Here is a 19,944-nt window from a genome sequence, read left to right as displayed (position 1 = left end):
TTAACAAAACAGAGGTCAAGATTTGCCATTTCTAATGATGTACAGTATGTCAAGATAAAAAGAGACTTACTTATGCTGTAAATAAAAATATTTTTTATTAAATAATGTTACACCCCAAAATCAATGAGCCCAAAAAGTGTGTGTGTGTGTGTGTGTGTGTGTGTGTGTGTGTGTGTGTGTGTGTGTGTGTGTGTGTGTGTGTGTGTGTGTGTGTGTGTGTGTGTGTGTGTGTGTGTGTGTGTGTGTGTGTGTGTGTGTGTGTGTGTGTGTGTTGTGCCCTTATGCACTTTGATCTGAAAACTATCAATGATCTATCACAGGGGTTTTGGTTTTGCTTCAAGACCCGGATGTAGATCAAGTTTCCAATGTCTCTTAAATTTGGAGGCTGTTTGTGGAAGTGCTGACCACAGATCAACAAACCGTGTTTATCTTTGCAGATGAACACATATACTCTTCCCATTAAAATATAGTAGTAATAATAAGCTTGTTTATTTAGCAAGTATGCACAATTTCACGGTTAGTTGCACCGTGTGTTTGCATTTATCATTGTTTATATAATTTATCATACCTTGCAATCAGAACAAACCTGCAGCACATTTTGTGTGGGTTTGTGTCATTGTGGGCTGTTGTATGTTCTGATATTTTGTTGTATGTTTCGACCCATTGAACTCATTTCTGGGGTTAAGGTGGAGCTGTTTCAGCAATTACAGATAGTTTGTGGGTAATAGAGCAGAGGGGAATGAGAAACTGCAAAGGAAAAGGTCAAATAGATTGGTCGTTTGGATAAACCAGTTAGTGAACTACACTAATTAAATACTCTTCCATTAAAAAGCCTAGTGGTTTCCACCCTTTCACATGTGCATACACACACGTGCCTCGAGTCTTTGGCAGGTTTGCAAGTTAAAGCATGTTTGACACATTGTCTCATATAATGACTTTATTTATTTAAAGCCACACATACACCCACAAAGACTGAATCACTGTAAATATAGATCTGCCTGTTACACACAGTTCAAAGAGCCACTGTTTTCAGCAGCACCCATTACAGACTGCTGTGTCTTCATCTCATCCTTGGTTTCTTTATCTCTTGAACACACACACACAGAGAGAGAGAGAGAGAGAGAGAGAGAGAGAGAGAGAGAGAGAGAGCTGCGAATGTCTCTGTTGATTCCAGCTTTATGAATGTACGTTTTTGTTCATTGTATTTTTAAAATGTAATTATTAGTGTTAATAGTGTATTGTACATTTTGTTTTAAGTGTACTAACTATAAGAACTAAATTTTATATTTATTTTGAAGACAAGGACTTTCTCATTTTGATAAAACGATGACCAACAAAACACTTTTAAACACAAAACACATTTACACACCATCGCCACAAATAAACTCCTTTATATGCCGGTTTACTTTATTTTTGTTTTTTTACAATAGTGTTCAGATAACACAGTCAGAAAAAGAAACTTACAAATATGTAATTATGATTTATTGACCATTTTCAGAAATCTGTCCAGGAAAGAGTTAACTGTGATTTTAAAAAAATGTATTTGTTTTGGAGGACATACAACGTCAACAAAGGAGTGTGTTTTGTGCACAAAATTATTGTTTGCTCTCAAAGTACAGCTTAAGATTTTCCGTTTTGAATTTGACATTATTTTTCTCCTCCCATTGCAGATGCCAAAATAAACAAATTAAGAGTCTGAATTAAGCACAACTGCAGAAAAAACAAACTAAAATGATCCCTGAAAAAAATCATTCCTTAGTAAAGTTGTTCCCTAAAAAGATAGGTCTACCTGACATTCTTGGAGAAAATGGAAAATAAGCGCTGTCTGGGATCGAGGAGTGCAAATGCTATATAGAGAGGTGTTTTATTAATATACTATATTTTTTTAAATAATGGGAGTGAATTAGGAACAAACGATTTGAAAACTATGTATAAAATAAACGCCGGTTTGTATATATTTATTTATTTTGCATTTGGTTATATGACAAATTTGTATGTGAAAGGGCAGTGATCACGTGAAAGGAATTTTTTTTTACGGAGGCGGGCTCTTGGTGACGCGAACTGAGCTCGACCAATAGACGTTTCTGTTTTGCGCCCTCTGATTGGTTGATCGACAGAGTGAACTGTGAGCGCGTTTGCGTCGCAGAAGTGAGTGTACACGAAGAAGGTGAACTGCGTGTGGGGCAAGCGTGCACGTTTTTACCCCCCCTACTCTGACCTGCCAGTTGGATTTTGACCCAGATCAGTGATATTTAGTCACCTCTTCACCACGGACTCTCTTTCAGACCATCTTTCGAAGAAGCGCAGACCGCGGATCGATCAGCGGGGGGTTGTTGGAGGCGAAGCCGCGCTGAAACGCTTGGAGGTCGAATACAGTGGCTAGTAGCGACCGCTGGTCTCACGCCCACCCGCATGAGCTCCACACGGACAGGGACTTTGACACTGCTGACCAGTCCGGTGGATCCCGGAGAGCATGAGCCGAGATGAGCCAGAGAGACACACTAATGCATCTGTTCGCTGGAGGGTAAGACAGCTTTACTCAACTGTTACACAAACATATCGTATCAAACTACAAAATAGCTGGAGTCTTCTTTGTAATAATAGCTGTAGTAGTGATACCACTAACAAAAGTTTATTCTTTGAATTTATTTATAAAATAACATTATTTAAAAGTAAATATTCTGCTAACGTTGTATTATATAAGAAATTACAAATGTATCTGGTGATTATTTTATTTTTATTTTACAAAACTGCTTTTAAAAACGGCCTTTGTGTCTTAGAAATTAAGAAAGTTAAATACAAAAGGTAAGTTTGTATTTCAAAGTTATGTTTGTATTGTGTGATTAAGAGTTCAAACTTCCTAACTTCCCCTTTTGAGTTTCATGTGTTAAAATTATGGAAAGTCTGTTCATTTGAAATGTATGTAATGTGTGGTCTGTTTACTTTATAAAATATTATTACTGTACCCTGTACTGTACAATCACACACCAACCATTTTAGAAAACAAGTGAGTTTTTGTTTGGTTATCATGGAAATGAGAGGCGACGGCAAATCCGCCCTGGACGAGAGAGTTTGAAGATCAATTCAGATTAAAATACTAAATATTGACTAATTTGGTAAATGATTATTTACCAAATTTGTCAATATTTAGTATTTTAATTCAATCTATTTCTGTGAAGCTCTTTAGGTCAAACTTTAGATTAGAGGTCCAATTCTCACTATTAACTAAATATTAACTACGAATTTCACCTCCGTAAACTGCTAATTACTGAATATTAATAGTTAGTAAAGTGGTTGTTAAATTTAGGTATTGGTAGGATGAAGGGATCTAGAATAAGGTCATGTAGAATAAGGCATTAAAGTATGCTTTTATAATTACTAATAAACAACTAATATCCTAGAAATATGCAGTAAGTTAGTAATTGGACCCTAAACTAAAATGTTATTGTTAATTAATTGCTGGTTAACTTCTTGGGTAAAAGTATTATACAAATGTTTTCAAAAACTGTAAAATGTCAACTCAAGGACACTTGATGAATCTTTATATGTTTGACTATATTGCATAAATAATATGTTTATATTCGATATATACATACATGTACACACACACACTGTACATACACATAGTAAAGGAGGCCCGATTGCTCCACACTGCCGATAATGTTTGCATTTTTACTGGAAGAATAAATCTGATGTAACCGTGGAACTGACTGCTGTCATAATGTCATTCAGGACTGGTAATGACTCTGAAAATGACGCTTTCAAAATGACTTTCAACACAACCTTCACTTCACCCACTGATATATGAGACACTCAGTTTGGTTCTGAAACAGACAGAAAACCAACAAGTAAAAACATGCCTAAATATAAACAACCCGTTATGGTTTGCAGACTATGCATAATTTAGCACCATCATCCCAAGAGATCCTGAATTCAGCCATGCTGATGTTTATATTACAGTCTAAGCCTATTTAGAGAGGAAAGCCGCAAGATATTTGTGTTCTTATTCTTTAAAATATTTCCAGACATTCCAGATATTCAAAAGAAACATCCAAATAGACAGTTTTTAATCTTTATTCTTAACTTGGCCATACTTTAATTTGGCCATACTTTAAAAGCAAGAAATGTTTTTCATAAGTGACAGTTGTAGTTTTCAGCTACTGACCTGTTACGGTAGTGTTTTTTCTGAATTGGCTGAGGATATAATCCTGCCTGGCCGTGATGTTCTCATATAGTGATTGTAGCATATGCTATTAATATATCTGTCCTCAGATAAACTGGCACCGTGTTTGAAATAGGACTATTGACTGTCTGGCACTCATTATCGCTTTCTCTCTCTCTCTACACTACATGAGACTGTCAAAGAACTGGCCTTTAATTGCATCTTTTTGCATATACTCATGCTGTAACTGCACATGATGGATACTTTTTTTTAAAGTATCTAACACTGTCTTGGTATGAGAGTGACAATCAAAAGTACCATATTATTACTATATGATATCTATTTATCAAATGGCACCTTTGTTTGGTTTGCTATCTCGGTCTTATAATCTACATTTCTGTGGCTGGATCATATGTATCACACCTCACGCGGATGCCGTTTTTCCATCGGAAAAATACTGATATCAGGTTGTTCCTGGCACACGAGGGATGGTTTGGGTTACTGTGTTTGCTGACCCACATCTCAAGGCACGAGCGCAATTTTTGAAGACGATTAAAGGCAACTCGCCTTTCACATTAGAGCTGAAATTCTATCGCCCTCGTTTCCTCTAAATCCGTGTTGTGATGCTTGACCGAAGTCATGTGGCTTTCAAATAATGACTTCTTGCATGACTGACCCACATTGTGTGGTCAATCTTTCAACTGGTTTTGGTAGAATTTGGCCATTTTTATTCTTTATTATTTTATTCTGTGCAGAAAAAAATAACCAAGTGTCTCTTGTTTTACCGTGTGCTCTGTTTCTCTCAGATGTGGAGGCACGGTGGGTGCGATCCTGACGTGTCCATTAGAGGTGGTGAAGACGAGGCTTCAGTCTTCCTCTGTAACGCTCTGCATTTGCACAGTTAATGGAGCCAGCGTGGCACGTGTGGCCCCCCCGGGGCCCCTTCACTGCCTCAGGTACGCATGTCAACAAGTTAAACCCTATGCATTTTCTGTAGTGCATATGTACACATTTTCTTGGAATTCATGGAATTACCATGTTCTGTGGACATGAACCATGGTAATAACATGAAATACAGTGGCGTACCATAATGTGGTACATGAATATATTATTCAGTAGCATCGGGGTATGCGCATGTTTGTCCATTACATTCCAGAAACCCGATTATCCTTTAGTACCCACAAACCCAAACTCTGAGCAATATATTTGTGAGTTATAGTAAAGACGAGAGTGTTTACACATTTTGATTTGACATGTCGGCTTTAGTGCTGGATACAGGCAACACCCTGTACTGGAATAGTGCGACTGTTACGTCTGCGTTGAGAACGTTGAGTCTGCGTTGCATTAGCTCAGTATTTTGTAAACATTTGCTCTATGGTTTGTGGGCCTAAAACCGAGTGCCAGAGGAGACGGCCCCTTTCTGTTGTCTCTTTCCAAAAATATGGTCATATTTCTTCACTACCCCACCAAATGTGACTAAATAAAGTCAGAAGACGAGACGAAATAGGGACCCGTTGGTTTGGCATCTGTTTATTTTAGTTCTGTCATTGTCGATTCTATGTATGTAACATAACTATACACATTACCATGTCAGAACTACACACACAGCACATATTGCATAAAGTCTATAATTCCCTCTCTACTTCTTTTTTCAGTTTTCTTTATAATGAAACTGTTGTCAGTGGATTCCACTCCCCCATACCCAACCAATCGCTGCCCTCTCACTAAAACACTGCGTCCTGGCTCTTGGATGAAGTGTGTTGTGTTGTGTGTGTGTGTGTGTGTGTGACTGACTCGTTCTGAGAACGGGCCCCTTGTCGTCTCAGTTTAACTTGGGTTATACATCACAGAAACGTACTAAAAACACTAGGCACAAAGACAAGCAGAGATACTTTGGTCTCGTTTATCAAAGTAATAGAGTGAGTAAAGGATTCTGACATCATATACACTTTGTCATTGTTTATGGCTTGTTAAACAACCTGTCCATGTTGGCATTTATCTGTTTTGGCTTCTTGACAAACGAAATTGCATTGAAGTACTGTAGACTTTGACTGGGCACATGACGCTTGGAATGGAAGTATTTTAGCTAAGTTTTTTATTTTCATTTAATAACCCAACTATGTCCAGTTACATGGCTAGTTGCATTTCATTATATCCTTTCAGCATGTTTTTTTGTTTGTTTGTTGCCTGATGTCCATAACCTTATCGGAGATTTGCCACAACTCGCCAGTTGAGAAACACTGGTTAGATGGCGCAATAAGTCGTCCAAGATGGGATATAAATAAAATCCATTTAGCGAGACCAAATCTGGGCCATGTTTAATTTGATCTCATTTCTTTTTTCTACTTCATGACTTTTCTAAATACAGTATGTATGTGTTGTCAAGAATTCCTCACACCCTTTTGTAAAGAACTGTTTGCATGTGTCTGGAAGGTATTTCTTTGTTTGAACATGTTCCTCAGAGGTGTGTCTTATCGGATTATACAAAAATATTTTGGTAATTCTCAGAGAGAAATGTTTGAGGTAAATTTCACTCTGAAAATAATTCATTTTTATTTATTTGTATAGTGAAATTTTGCTCCAAAACATCTTCACAAAGAATAAAAATTAACTTGTGGCCTGATTTATAGAGCCATTAAGATTGATTTGATATTGTGACAGACATTTTAATTCTAATTAAGCACCAATTACTGTAATACAATTCATCCCAGTTCATTATCTCATGGCTCCAGACTGCAACCAAATGAAATGGTGCATTTTTACAACTGTTTGTGCATGTGCGTCCCTCAAATGTGGACGTTTTTTTGTTTCTTTTTTTCATGTTGACAGATGAGTAGGCAGCAAGTTCACTAGTGTAGGCCTGTGTGTGTGAGAGGGGGAGGATTCGGGAGTATTAGTCAACTGCGCTGGTCATGAGTCGTCTCATAAGCTGAGCTTTCATTACAAATTTGTGCACAACTTTTGCGATATTTTCTAAATCTCGGTTAAAACCTACAGTGTTTCCATTAACCGATGTTATGCAACAAACTTATTTTTTTCCTCTCGCGATAAGTCATTCCAAAATTTATGCCACGTATCTTGGTAGGTTTATGTATTTATGCATTTCTTGGTTTAGAATCCAGTATTGCTGTAATTCTTTTGTCTTTTATGAGTTTAATAGAGAACTCTCTCATCCTCTGTCTGTAATTAATGACTTTTACATACCTCAGGTGACCTGTAAATGCGGAAAAACTGTTTACATTGCAGTTAAGTGAAAATCTCCTTTTTTCCTCGAATTGCCAAAAAATCCACCTCTTTATAAAAATAAAAAATAAAACGGGAGGTTGCGAAATTGCCACGTTTCCATTGGCCATATTTTCAATTCACAATTTCAATTTGGGCAATTTAGAGGATAATGGAAATTTGTCTAGTGTTTAACATCACAGCTCAGTCAAAAATGGTCAAACCATTGATGTATTTTTCACACCAGAGCCAAGCCCTCTACAGTATAGGCTTGTTTCCGCCACTGAATAAAGAAAAAGAAAAGGTAATTGCGACTATTTATCTGACAAATCTGAATTTTTTTCTTGCAATTCTAACCTTTTTCTCGCAATTGTAAGAAAAAAGTCAGAATTGTGAGATTAAAAAGTCACAATTATCTTTCACTTTTTTTTTTTCCATGGCAGAAACCAACTTTCATACTCTACAGCAACAAATAGCAGAGAAGGAAAAATCAGATGACAAATCAGAGGAAGCCTTTTTGGCCTAACAGACGACAACATTTCTGTCGGGAGTGGCTGAAGGAGTTTACGTGGTTTAGAAATTGCAAAAACACCAACATGAACTTTATGTCCTGCTCTCGATGTGGTCTAAAATACGCAGGAAAAACTGAGTTTGCCGAGGCAACCGGCACCGGAGTTTAAACATGACTCACGAGTTAAGCACAACAGCAGCTTGAAGCTTGAAGACAGATCCTGCATCGCCACTGCCAACAGCATTTCGCTGGCAGGAATCTAACATTCATTCAGCAGATGAGGCTGAAATGGTAGTGAAATTTACCACAGTGTATTTCATAGCAAATTTAACCAAATTCAAAGGTCTAATTGTTACAAAAAAAGAATGTTGTAAAACGTTGAGTGGCTCACAGAGGAATGTGCTCTGAGAGAATAAAGGTGATGATACACAGGGCTACTTTTTTGAGTAATGTTGCAAAGCGATTTTGCTTGGGTACATTTCTATCGGTTGTAGGCCCTGTGTCTTACCTGGTTACCCGTTGATGGCAACATTGCTCAAAAAGTTGCTCCATGAAACATCGCCTTAAGGGGAGGCATTAGTTGTTTACTTGTTCTGATGCTCTAATGACCACCGTACTTCATATTTGCATGCTTTTTCATGTTTTTGTTTCTTGCACTGACAGTGACCAAATACTGTCAATGTCAAGCTGTGGTTCTTTTACTGTAATGACAGTAATGTTACTGACCATATCCCTGTGAACTTGAAATGAAATGGCACATTGTAATTTCTGTAAGTGAAGTCTAGTAATACTGGTAAAATGGATAAAAATGTGAATAACTGCGTTGCAGGTTGATTTAAGGTGGCACCTTACATTTTCTGTTTGTGCTCCTAAAAATGTCCAGTAATGGCCCATTCACGCCAAGAACGATAACCATAAAGATATCTATATCAACGTCTAGACCAGTGGATGATATTGTTTGGTTAATTCTAAGTGCGTTCTGTCACTTTAATGCTTGAGCTCATTACAGCACGATGGATTCTGATTGGCTGTCAATGTTTTTATTGTTCATGAGCTGAATAATTTCCAACTATAATTTTTCTCTGTGCAGTTATCGTTATAGCTGTGGTGTGAATTCTGCTATTCTTTAATATTGAGAACCATTTCTATAAAGATCTTTATTGTTATCTTTATAGTTATCGTCCATTGTGTGAACGGGCCTAAAGGACAGTGCTCATTATAGTAAAAAATAGTTTGTCTGGAGCCCCTTTCTGGATAAAAATAAATAAATCCATTTTTTTTTTCATGATAATTTAGTCATCAATTTGTTTGAATTATTAAATTGTGAAAGTATCGGAATGGAAAAATAGTATTAAATGTGTCCTCAAAATAGGATTGATTTAAAATGAAATGATTTTAGAGTAAAACGAGAGACACATTTTCCACCTCGGCCCCCAAATAATTCTCAGGAACCATGTTTTACCAACACCAGACTGTTTTTAGTGTTCATAAAGCCATTCAGTACAAAAATGTCACTTTGCCATGTTTGCTTGTGTTGATGTTTTTTTTTCTCTCTCTGTCTGTCTCAGATTAATTCTTGAGAAGGAAGGGCCTCGTTCTTTATTCCGCGGTCTGGGACCCAATCTAATCGGAGTGGCTCCTTCACGGTGAGTGTTTATCCATTCAGTTAAACAGGCTGATCACAACAGCTCCATGTCAGCTAGTGTATGTCAAACACAGCATGTACAGTAAGAGTGTAATTGTGATCTCTACACTGTCATTTAGACTGCAGTGTGACTGATGCAATCCCTGCTCAACCGGTAAAGCTGCAAATTTGCAGAGCTTGGAATAAGCACATTGACGCAGTGTTCATTTTTGTTATTTTACAGGTCAGGCACACCATGTTCATATCAGCCATGCAGGGTGCAAATTGCAGCCCAATTAAAGGGATAGTTCGTTCGAAAAGAAAAATGCTGTCATTTACTCACTCTTGTGTTGTGTTCTTCTGTAGGACTTCTCTTCTGCAGAACACAAACAGTTCCTAAAATATCCTAAATCTTCTTTTGTGTTCCACAAAAGGAAAAACAAAGGGCAGTTTTGGGTGAACTGTCTCTTTAAAGGGTTAGTTCACCCAAAAATGAAATTTGTCTTTAATGACTCACCATAATGTCGTTCTACACCTGTAAGACCTCCGTTCATCTTCAGAACACAGTTTAAGATATTTTATATTTAGTCCGACAGCGTATGGAAGTGTATGCACACTATATTGTCCATGTCCAGAAAGGGAATAAAAACATCATCAGAGTAGTCCATATGTGACATCAGTTGGTTAATTAGAGTCTCTTGAAGCATCGAAAATACATTTTGGTCCAAAAATAGCAAAAACTACGACTTTATTCAGCATTGTCTTCTCTTCCGCGTTTGTTTTCAAATCTCCATGATTGATCCATGATCAATGATTCGGATCGCATGTCAAACTGCTGAAATCACGTGACATTGAAGATCCGAAACATGAATCAAGATGCTGATTCATAACCGTTTGACTCTTTATTTGAGGTTTGAAAACAAACGCAGAAGAGAAGACAATGCTGAATAAAGTCGTAGTTTTTGTTATTTTTGGACCAAAATGTATTTTCGATGCTTTAAACTAACTGATGTCACATATGGACTACTGTGATGATGTTTTTATTCCCTTTCTGGACATGGACAGTATAGTGTGCACTTAGATACACGATGTCGGACTAAATATAAAATATCTTAAACTGTGTTCTGAAGATGAATGGAGGTCTTACGGTTAAGGAACGACATTAGGGTGAGTCATTAATGACATAAATTTCATTTTTGGGTGAACTAACCCTTTAAGGCTTGAAAAGTACATACTAAAATCATTGTATTTCTAAACAATACAGTTCTATTTTCAATTCGTCAACATAAAGATGACATGCATGTGTTTTCCAGGCCATTATTTAAAATGTCTGAGATCATTTATCACCTGTTGATTAAGCCTTAATTAAATGAAATAAATGAGCAGACATGATAAATGGTGGTTTTAACCTTTGCCGTCTGTTTGAACTGACGTTTTATGTGCATACGCTCAGGATAAAGCGTCCATCCAATGAGGCACGCATGATGAATCGATGCTAACTGATGCTGGGGCTGTTACTTAAAGTTATGTAAGCGTGTGTGTTATATGGACAGGAAGGTGAGATCAAACTTGAGATTAGTTGCCGAGCGTGTGGAGAGCGTTTTCATGTTGAAGTGGTCACCATGCTTCAGTTAACAGCTTCAGGATACTGCATGTGCAAACATTTGCTATTCCATGTGGGAGTTTGCGAGGAACAGATTGTCTCTGTGAGTTGCCTACACAGGAGTAGTCGGCCAGTGGGTGTTCAGAATGGTGGGTATATGCTGCATTAGTGATGTCAAAAATATCAATATTTCTATCGCTACAGAAATATTTGAAACGGTTCCACTTCAAATACTTTTCTGCAGTATGGATACACCAGCTGCGTTGAATATTGCATAATTTTATTCTTTACCACTCTGTATAAGTGGCACACACATACATCCGTCTTTCAAACAACTTGCAAGGACCAAATTGGCTTCTTTTTTTGTGGCTTACTGCGCTTAAACGGCTAGTTTAGAGAATGCACATTGTGTAACAGTGTATTAGATCCATGCATAAGCTCTTAAAGTGACAGCAGCCTAATAAACCTGCTGCTGTCTGTCATTTATTTCTGTCTGTCGATATTTTTCAAGGTATCGTATCGAAGTTGGAAATTTGATTATTATGAAAACACTATCCTGCATTAAAAGATTTGACAGCTATTAGTTTTGAAAAATCATGCTTCACTTTAATAGTTGTGTTTGGAACACGTTTCTAGCTGGTCTAAGCTGGAATTTAGCTGGTCATTGATTGGTCGACCAGCCAGCTTGTTCCAAAACCCACCTTGAACTATTATAAGGATGGTTTGCAGATAATGACCAACTTGGACCAGCTAATGACCAGCTTCCTTGGTGAAAAGAACACCTTAGGCTGTGTTTACACTTGGCGTTAACATGCGACCTGTATCCAGATGTGTTCCACATACACATTGAATAGACAAGTGTAAACGTGTTTCTGATCGGAATGTTATCGGATCAGTGTGTCCTGGTCCCGGAGGTAGTTGAGGACGCATTGTGATCGGATCTCATTGTAATGTAAATGCAATCTAGCCGTCATATCTGCATTTTTTCACAGGTCGATGTCATTACAAATTCCCGCCCACTTTCTCTGAAAGCTGTTGGACAATAAGACAGATGCAGTTTTGACAAGAAATGAAACTTATCTCACCTTACCTTAAGTTATTTATACGCCATTGATATACTCTATCTATGCCATCTTTAATTTTAATTGTGCAACATTATCTGAATGAAGTCACTGCACATTGCTCAGATTACTTGCTATTTATTATAAATAATCGTCCATTTTTAAGACTGGAGATTATATCAGAAAGTAAAGTAATTGAAGGAAAGCATTGCAAGCATGGTTTAATTTGTACCTTTCAATAAACCATGTGTTGAATAGCCCACCCTTGTTTAATTCCAGTTAATGCTCTGTGTGATGTTTTTGTGTTGTATTTATTTAATAAATCATGGAATGTCTCAGAATACAATTTTTCTTTGTTTCATCATGCAAGATTAATGTTGGGAAACTGGTAATTAAGTACCCTATTTGAGATAAATGAATTAATCACAAAAAACCTGTGCTGCCTATTGATTGAGGCTAATGAAAAATGTTTTACACGGCGTGACAAAGGCCTATTACAGACCTCATTTAAATATTTTACAGAAAACCGACCAGTTATTCAGATACAGCGACCACTTGATGTGAACAAATGTAAACACGCCGTGTCCTGATTGGCTGATGATCTGATCTGCTTGATCGAATCACGGTGATCGCATGTCAATGCCAAATGTAAACATAGCCCTAAACTAACCTGATGGTTTGCTCATCTTAGCTAGTTAATTAGTCAGCTAGTTAATCAGAGTAATCAGAGGATTTCTGTATTTTATTGGAAAAACATTATTTGTCCAATATTTTCACCAAACAATGTGCTAATGCAAGGCTATGAAAATAAATGTAAAGATTTATAAGATTTGGCCGCCAAAATCTATAGTTGTGTTTGTAACACGGTAGATGGCTTCTAGCTGGTCTAAGCTGGAAATAAACTGGTTCCAACTAGTACGAGGTTGGTTTGTAGCAGATAATGATCTGTTTGGACCAGCTAATTATCATCGTCCCTGCTGCAAATAACATCTTAAAAAAGCCTGAATGGTTTGCTTGTGTTTGCTGGTTTAGTCAGTGCCTTAGCCTGGCCAGGTGATGCTCAGATGGTTTACCTGATTTGCAACCAGACTGACCAAAGTGGCCAAAACCAGCATGACCAGTCTGTTTTTGTTCTGTGGGTTAGGTTGTGTGTTATTACTCACGTGTGTCCTGTTGTGTTTTCAGGGCCATCTACTTCGCAGCCTATTCCAGCTCAAAGGAGAGACTGAACAGTGTGTTTGAGCCAGACTCCACACAGGTGCACATGACGTCTGCCGGGATCGCAGGTAACTCGCGTTATATTTTCACCATGCAGGTCAACTAACATCCATGTTTCTGATGGGTTCAGATACGGACTGGTTATACACGTTAACCCCTTTGATGCTTAATTGCACGTGTAGCTTTGTCTAGTAGATTTGAAGTGGAACTTTTCCCTTTTGTTTTAATGCTTTATCTCTGAGAATCAGGCCAGTAAATGTCACAGATCTGGCACATGGCCAGAAGGGAGCACGTGTGTTCTCACCTGGACTTTTGCCAAGGGGGATTTAGATTAACACTCTCAGAGTCCATATGCTAGAGTTTTCTTACACATTTAAGGCCCTTTCACACGGAGCACAGATCGATAAAGCTAAGCAAATATCGAACGGAGCTTGCACACTTGGCATGAAACAATTGGTTTCCTTCAGCTAATTCACGCCTGAATAATAGGTGGTGCTGACTGAAAATATATTTTTCTTTATGTATGCATCTCATGGCTTTCCCATTTGGCTTTAACCTCGTCCGCTGCACAACATACAAGAGTAAATTAGTTTGGAATTACACAGAAACAACACATCAATTTCATCTTAGTAAAATTGCCTCTTAATATTTCCAGGGTTCACGGCAATAACGGCAACCAACCCAATTTGGTTGATTAAGACTCGTCTACAACTGGATGCCAGGTAAATGCCAATAAATATGTGGCATGTGAGTCGGAAGTAGATTGTTTTAATAATATCCCTAGTGACTGATTCCTTAGTCCGATATTATGGTTTTAACATGAACTAGTGCTTATTATTCCTGATCCCATTGTTTTTCACTCGCTAAAGCATGTGTTGTTCTGCGCAGGAACCGCGGGGAGCGCCGTATGAACGCGTTTGAGTGTGTGCGGCGCGTGTATCAGACGGACGGCCTACGTGGGTTTTACCGCGGCATGTCTGCATCCTATGCGGGCATCTCAGAGACTGTGATCCACTTTGTGATCTATGAAAACATCAAACGGCGTCTTTCAGAGGCTAAAGCAGCTACGCACATGGATGAGCACGAGGACACAGCCAAGGACGCGTCTGACTTCGTGGGCATGATGCTGGCAGCCGCGACCTCCAAGACCTGCGCCACATCGATAGCCTATCCACACGGTGAGCATGTCAAGCTGCATGTGTGTTTTCCCATCAGAGCACTATATCATTTTAAAGGGGACCTATTATGGAAAATAATTCACTTTCAATAATTCACTTTAAAATGATATAATATACTTTAAAAAGGTATTTTAGCACAGATGTAAGTCCACAGTGTGTGTAAACAATCAGCCTACAATGGCGAAAATTCACCCACTTCTTTTTATTCCCCATAAATCATAAACAGGCTCTCCAAACTTGCACTTGCATATTCCCCCTGATTTTTACATAAAAATTCTGCCCATAACTGGCGAGTGGTGACGATCTGCCCTATTAGCATAGATCCCGCCTTGACTGAGCCACAGTACGCCCCTTCTGTTTCCTCGCTGTAGCAGCTGGAGATATAGCTACAATGTCTGCTCCACATAAACATTATAAATGTTCTGTTATTGGATATACCATAAGAGTCTCCATAGACTCCCGGCATCCAAGCCACTGAATTTAATTTATGAAGGAAATGTGCCGAAGAAAGTCAGACTGCTTCACAAACAAGGGTCAGTTCAATGCTGAATTTGCAGAAAAGTTGTTTCTGAAAGATTTTTAGATTGACATGAACTCAACAACAACTGAAACGTCCAGTTTCATTATAAAAGTCTCTCTGTCATTGTCCGACTCCGGTTTAAACATGTAAGGCTGAACAGTGAACACCGCTCCAATTTGAAAAATGTTTGACATTCGCCAGTTTTATTGTTTACGGAGTATCTGAAGCACAAGCTGTAAAGGCTCCGCCCTCTTCTGGACAGCTCATTTGTGTTCAAAGGGACACAAAAAAACTGACCAGCAGCTCATTTGCATTTAAAGAGACACTCAAAAACGGTGTGTTTTTACTCACCCAAATAGGGGAAAATTTGACGTTAGGGTATTTTGAGCTGAAACTTTACACACACATTCTGGGGACACCAGATACTATATATTGCCCCTTCACAAGATGCATAATAGTTCCCCTTTAAAGTCAACATGAAATGTCATTCACAACCTATTTTACTTCCACAATGTGACCCTACTTCTCAGAATACCATTCACTACTAATTAGGGGTGTCCATGGTTAACCGATTGACCGATTAACCGTTAAAAATTGCGTAACCGAGTGAAACATTTTGCTCGGTTAAGTCGCGTCAATGACGTGCCTTGAATTTAGTTGTAATATATGTTCGCACCCCTATAGACCGCCAGAGCGCTCCCAGACATTTGTAGTATCCATAGGGTTAGGGTAGTATCCACAAGAAGAAGTCATGACCAGCTTTCTAAGCGGGCAAAGAAAGCGTGGGAGCACTTTAAAAATGAGAGTGACGGGGCGAAATGCAAGTATTGCAATGCAGTGCTTACCGCATTTTTCAGGCCAAAAGTTGCTCCGGAGTATAAGTCGCATCAGTCAAAATATGCGTCATGAAGAGGAAAATAACATACGTCGCACTGGACTAAAAGTCGCATTAGGGCAGAAGCAGAGCGGGAGCCGCGCGCGCTGTGCATAACGGAGCAGAAGAAAGAAAGTTTGAAGCGAGAAACTTGTGAACGACTAGAGAAAAGCAGACGTTACTTTAACTGTAATGAAGAAAACAAAAAAGCTGATCGCGGACTGAAAGCAAGATGGCCAGAGCTGACGGGACGAGTCCACAGATGCTTGAACTCTCTGCCGGGAGAGGCTCCGCCGCGCGAGTCAAACGCTGTCTGTGTGAATCATTCTCGGCTGCATATTTTACTAACGTTACATGCTCTAATCGTGCAGGCGGCCACTCGCATTGCTAGTGAACTGGAGCGCATCTCATCCTAATTTAACGAAACTCAGCGTACGCCTCGCAGACATGAAATAGATCTTAAGAAACTTGAAATGTCTTTTAACAATTTAAAACGAAAAGAAATAGGCTACTCTCTGATTATGTAATCCATGATGTGCATTTCTCTCTATAGGCGCGTTCACTACGGAGATGGTGGTCGTCAGATTAATAAGCTAAAAATAACCCTGACGCACACTATGGTTAACCGAGTATTAACCGCTAAGGGCCTTGGTTAACGGTTAATGAAAAACTTGAAAACGTGCAGCCCTACTACTAATGTTTTTAAGAGAAATTAATACTTTTATTTAACAAGGATGCATTCCATTAACCAAAAGTGAAACACTTAACATTTATGTTAGAAAATAAAAGATTGTTTTTCTGCTTTCCACAAATCTCATTTTCCACAAATATACTAAAAAGCACAGCTGTTTTCAATATAGATAATAAAAATAAATGTTTCTTAAACAGCAAATCAGCATATTAAAATGATTTCTGAAGGATCATGTGGCACATTCAGCTTTGTGTCACTATAATAAATTGCATTTAAAAAAACATATTTAAATAGAAAACAGTCATTTTAAATGGTAATAATTTCACATTGTTACTGTTTTTAGTCTTTTTAATCAAATAAATGAAGCCTTAGTGCGCAGATGAGGCTTCTTTAAAAAAAAAAAATCTTACCATCCCCAAACATTTGATTGCTGTATATAAAGTAAAACAATACAAAACGATTTTTGGGTTTGAAGGTTTGAAACAAAGTCTAAGTATTTGTGTGTTTCTCTGTTTGCTTCTGCAGAGGTAATCCGTACGAGGCTAAGGGAAGAAGGTACCAAGTACCGCGCGTTCTTCCAGAGTCTCAACCTAGTGATCCGAGAGGAAAGCTATCGCGCTCTTTACCGAGGACTCACCACACACCTGGTCAGACAGATCCCCAACACGGCCATCATGATGTGCACCTACGAGTTCGTCGTCTACCTGCTCGACGGATAACTCAGTGCTCACGGACAGAAAGTTATGTGGTTTTATTCACCTCGTCAAATGGTGTGTGTTCTGGAAGGAAGGCGTTAGGAGAAACAGGCTAAAACGTTGGAGTCTAGAAAGAAGCTTTTCCTTTCCTTTCCCACGTTTAATATTCTTTAAAATGATGCTGCTTCTAAAATGCCTTGACATACCTGACTAAAGATGCCAGTCAGAGGGAGTGTGTTAAATTGACATCAGCACCAGTTCACCTTTAACCCCATCAGAGTCTCAAACAGCACTTCACATCAGATTGATCATGAATGTGGTTTCAGCAGTTTAGTTCCTTGTGTGTTGGCAGGTCGTTGAAGGTGTCGTCCGCGCTGTGGGTGTGCTATGATTTAAAGCTTTATGGGATTTTCTCAAGCTCTGAGCTGGGAAGGAATTGAAGAGGATCCAAACAAAGGTTGACTTCCTGTCAGAAAGGGACAATTGGGTTGTGGTTACACCATGCAGTGCAAAAGCAGATCCTACATAGATTCACATACCTTACACTGTGCGCACGTGTACGTGGACATGCAAAAAAAAAAAAAAAATTCTAAGCAAGTGTTTTGTCGTTTTGACACTGTGTACAGGTGAGTGTGTGCTAGTCTCAGAGTGTCATATTTGTGCGTTTATACACGTTATCACGTGTTTGCTGTCCATATTTGACCTTAACACATGAATGTAACAATCATTGGAGCCAAAGTAGTTTGTTAGCACATACATTTTTTAAATAAATATATGTACTCAGCAGCAAAATTACTAATGAAAGAAGGAAAATGTATTTAAATTTGTAAAAAGAAGTATTATGCAAAATAAGCCACTACACTGTAACACAAAACAAGTTTATTATTTGGTGGACATGTTGTGCCCCCATCCCACACACACACACACACACACACACACACACACACAGAGAGAGAGTTTGTGGCTGGTCTGCTAAACGCCATAGAAAAGTTCCTCGTCTTGTTTTGCTGTAAAATTCCTATTTTTGAACAAGATCCATTTACTTGAAAAGCAAAATTGACCTTTTTAGACTATTACATTTAATATTATTGTATTATTTAATAATAATAACCTCAAAAAATCTCAAATGTATTCCTGTTAGATTTGATGAGTTAATGAACTTAAATGTTATTCTATGTCTATTTACTGAACATGACTTTTGTTTCATAATTTTAAGTGAATTGATCTTGTTTTAAGGGCGTTTTTCAGGAAAGCAAGACAAATATATTGTTAAAGAAAATGTTTTTTGCAGTGTGGACAAAAAAAAACCATTTTAAATATTCAATAAAGTCAAGCTGTCAAAATGAATTCTCTTTATGATGCAGTTTTGTGTCTGGTCCTCTCACTCTTTAATGCCTTTGCGATGCATATTTTTATTTAATTTTTTTACATGTATATAAAAGTGTTGTCGTTTACAGTCAAATTGGAGCGAAAGGTGAAATGCCCTGCTCCGTTGTCACTGTTCATTATGACATTAATAATCATCAGGTGAAAAATAAATCCATATGAGAAAACAAAAAAAAGAGAAATGTTTTGGGTTGATGGAGATGCTGGTGTTTGACTCTCACTGTACGTTGTGAAGAGTTGGACATTTCTGCTTTATGGATTTTTCTGTTTAGACATTGCCTCTTTTATTCTACCTTTTTTGGTTTTACACATGCACGGGAATTTGTTCACATGAACATCAGGAAATGAAGCAAAAATTCCTTTTAACTTGTTGCACAAGTGATTCAGCATTTACAGGTTCATACGGCTGTTTGAGTCAACTCTACACAGGAGCAAAGAAGTTGTTTAGTTGTAAAAGCAGGTAAGAAATCCGTTGAATAATATGAAGCTAATGTTTTATTATTATTATTTTATTATTATTATTATTAGCCTGTGTTTAAAATCAGCTTAATCAGCTAAAGAACGCTTGTATGTAAACTGTAGAGGTCTGCTTCTCTGTTCCTTTTAATGAAGAGTTAAACTTAGGGTTATGCTTTTATATAAATTAATTCACAAAATAGTCAAGCTTTTTTTTTTTTTTTTACGAAAAATTGGTGTAGAATTTTTTTTTACTCTAAATTTACTGAATTTAACAGATAATTACAATCTGTAAGTAACATTGAATTTGTCACTGAAATCAGAATGGACCATTCTTATTTTTTAATTGAATAATGCTGTTTATTACATATAATTTATCCAAACAAAGTGTGTTTTGTTTTTATTCACATCAAATCACGAGGGCCATAATCTTTTACATATTTTTTAAATTTTAAATAAATTACTCTTGGAACGAAATCATCTCTCTTTTCTGATGACGTGTTCACTAGCGTGAGATACGAGTCTCACAGTGTTGCCAGATTGGGTGGGAAGAGGGAGATATTAGCGAAGAAGCGTTGGCAAAAGATCCCCTGCTTATCTGTATTTGCACTCATCAAATGATTACATTTCCAATGTGTTTTCACTTCAGTGAGTAATGTAGCCAATCACAGACATGTTTGTTGATATCTTGAAAGCAATGGCCAATCAGAGGTGTTTAAGTTAGTATACTCTGACCGCTTGAG

At 37.8% G+C, this 19,944-nt stretch overlaps 1 protein-coding gene across 1 annotated transcript; it reads left to right on the top strand.

The window, feature by feature from the left end:
- Positions 1-2,136: 2,136 nt before the first annotated feature.
- On the top strand, positions 2,137-18,706 carry slc25a36b (solute carrier family 25 member 36b). Its single transcript, XM_067451273.1, has 7 exons — positions 2,137-2,524; positions 4,969-5,118; positions 9,464-9,541; positions 13,369-13,469; positions 14,057-14,123; positions 14,290-14,579; positions 17,190-18,706. The coding sequence occupies exons 1-7, from the start codon at positions 2,484-2,486 to the stop codon at positions 17,381-17,383; spliced, it is 921 nt and encodes a 306-aa protein (XP_067307374.1). The 5' UTR covers positions 2,137-2,483; the 3' UTR covers positions 17,384-18,706.
- Positions 18,707-19,944: the final 1,238 nt, after the last annotated feature.

The sequence above is a fragment of the Pseudorasbora parva genome, chromosome 8 (assembly GCF_024679245.1).
Source record: "Pseudorasbora parva isolate DD20220531a chromosome 8, ASM2467924v1, whole genome shotgun sequence".
NCBI lineage: Eukaryota > Metazoa > Chordata > Actinopteri > Cypriniformes > Gobionidae > Pseudorasbora > Pseudorasbora parva.
Note: the sequence above shows the minus strand (reverse complement) of the source record. Positions and strands in the feature narration are given on the sequence as shown.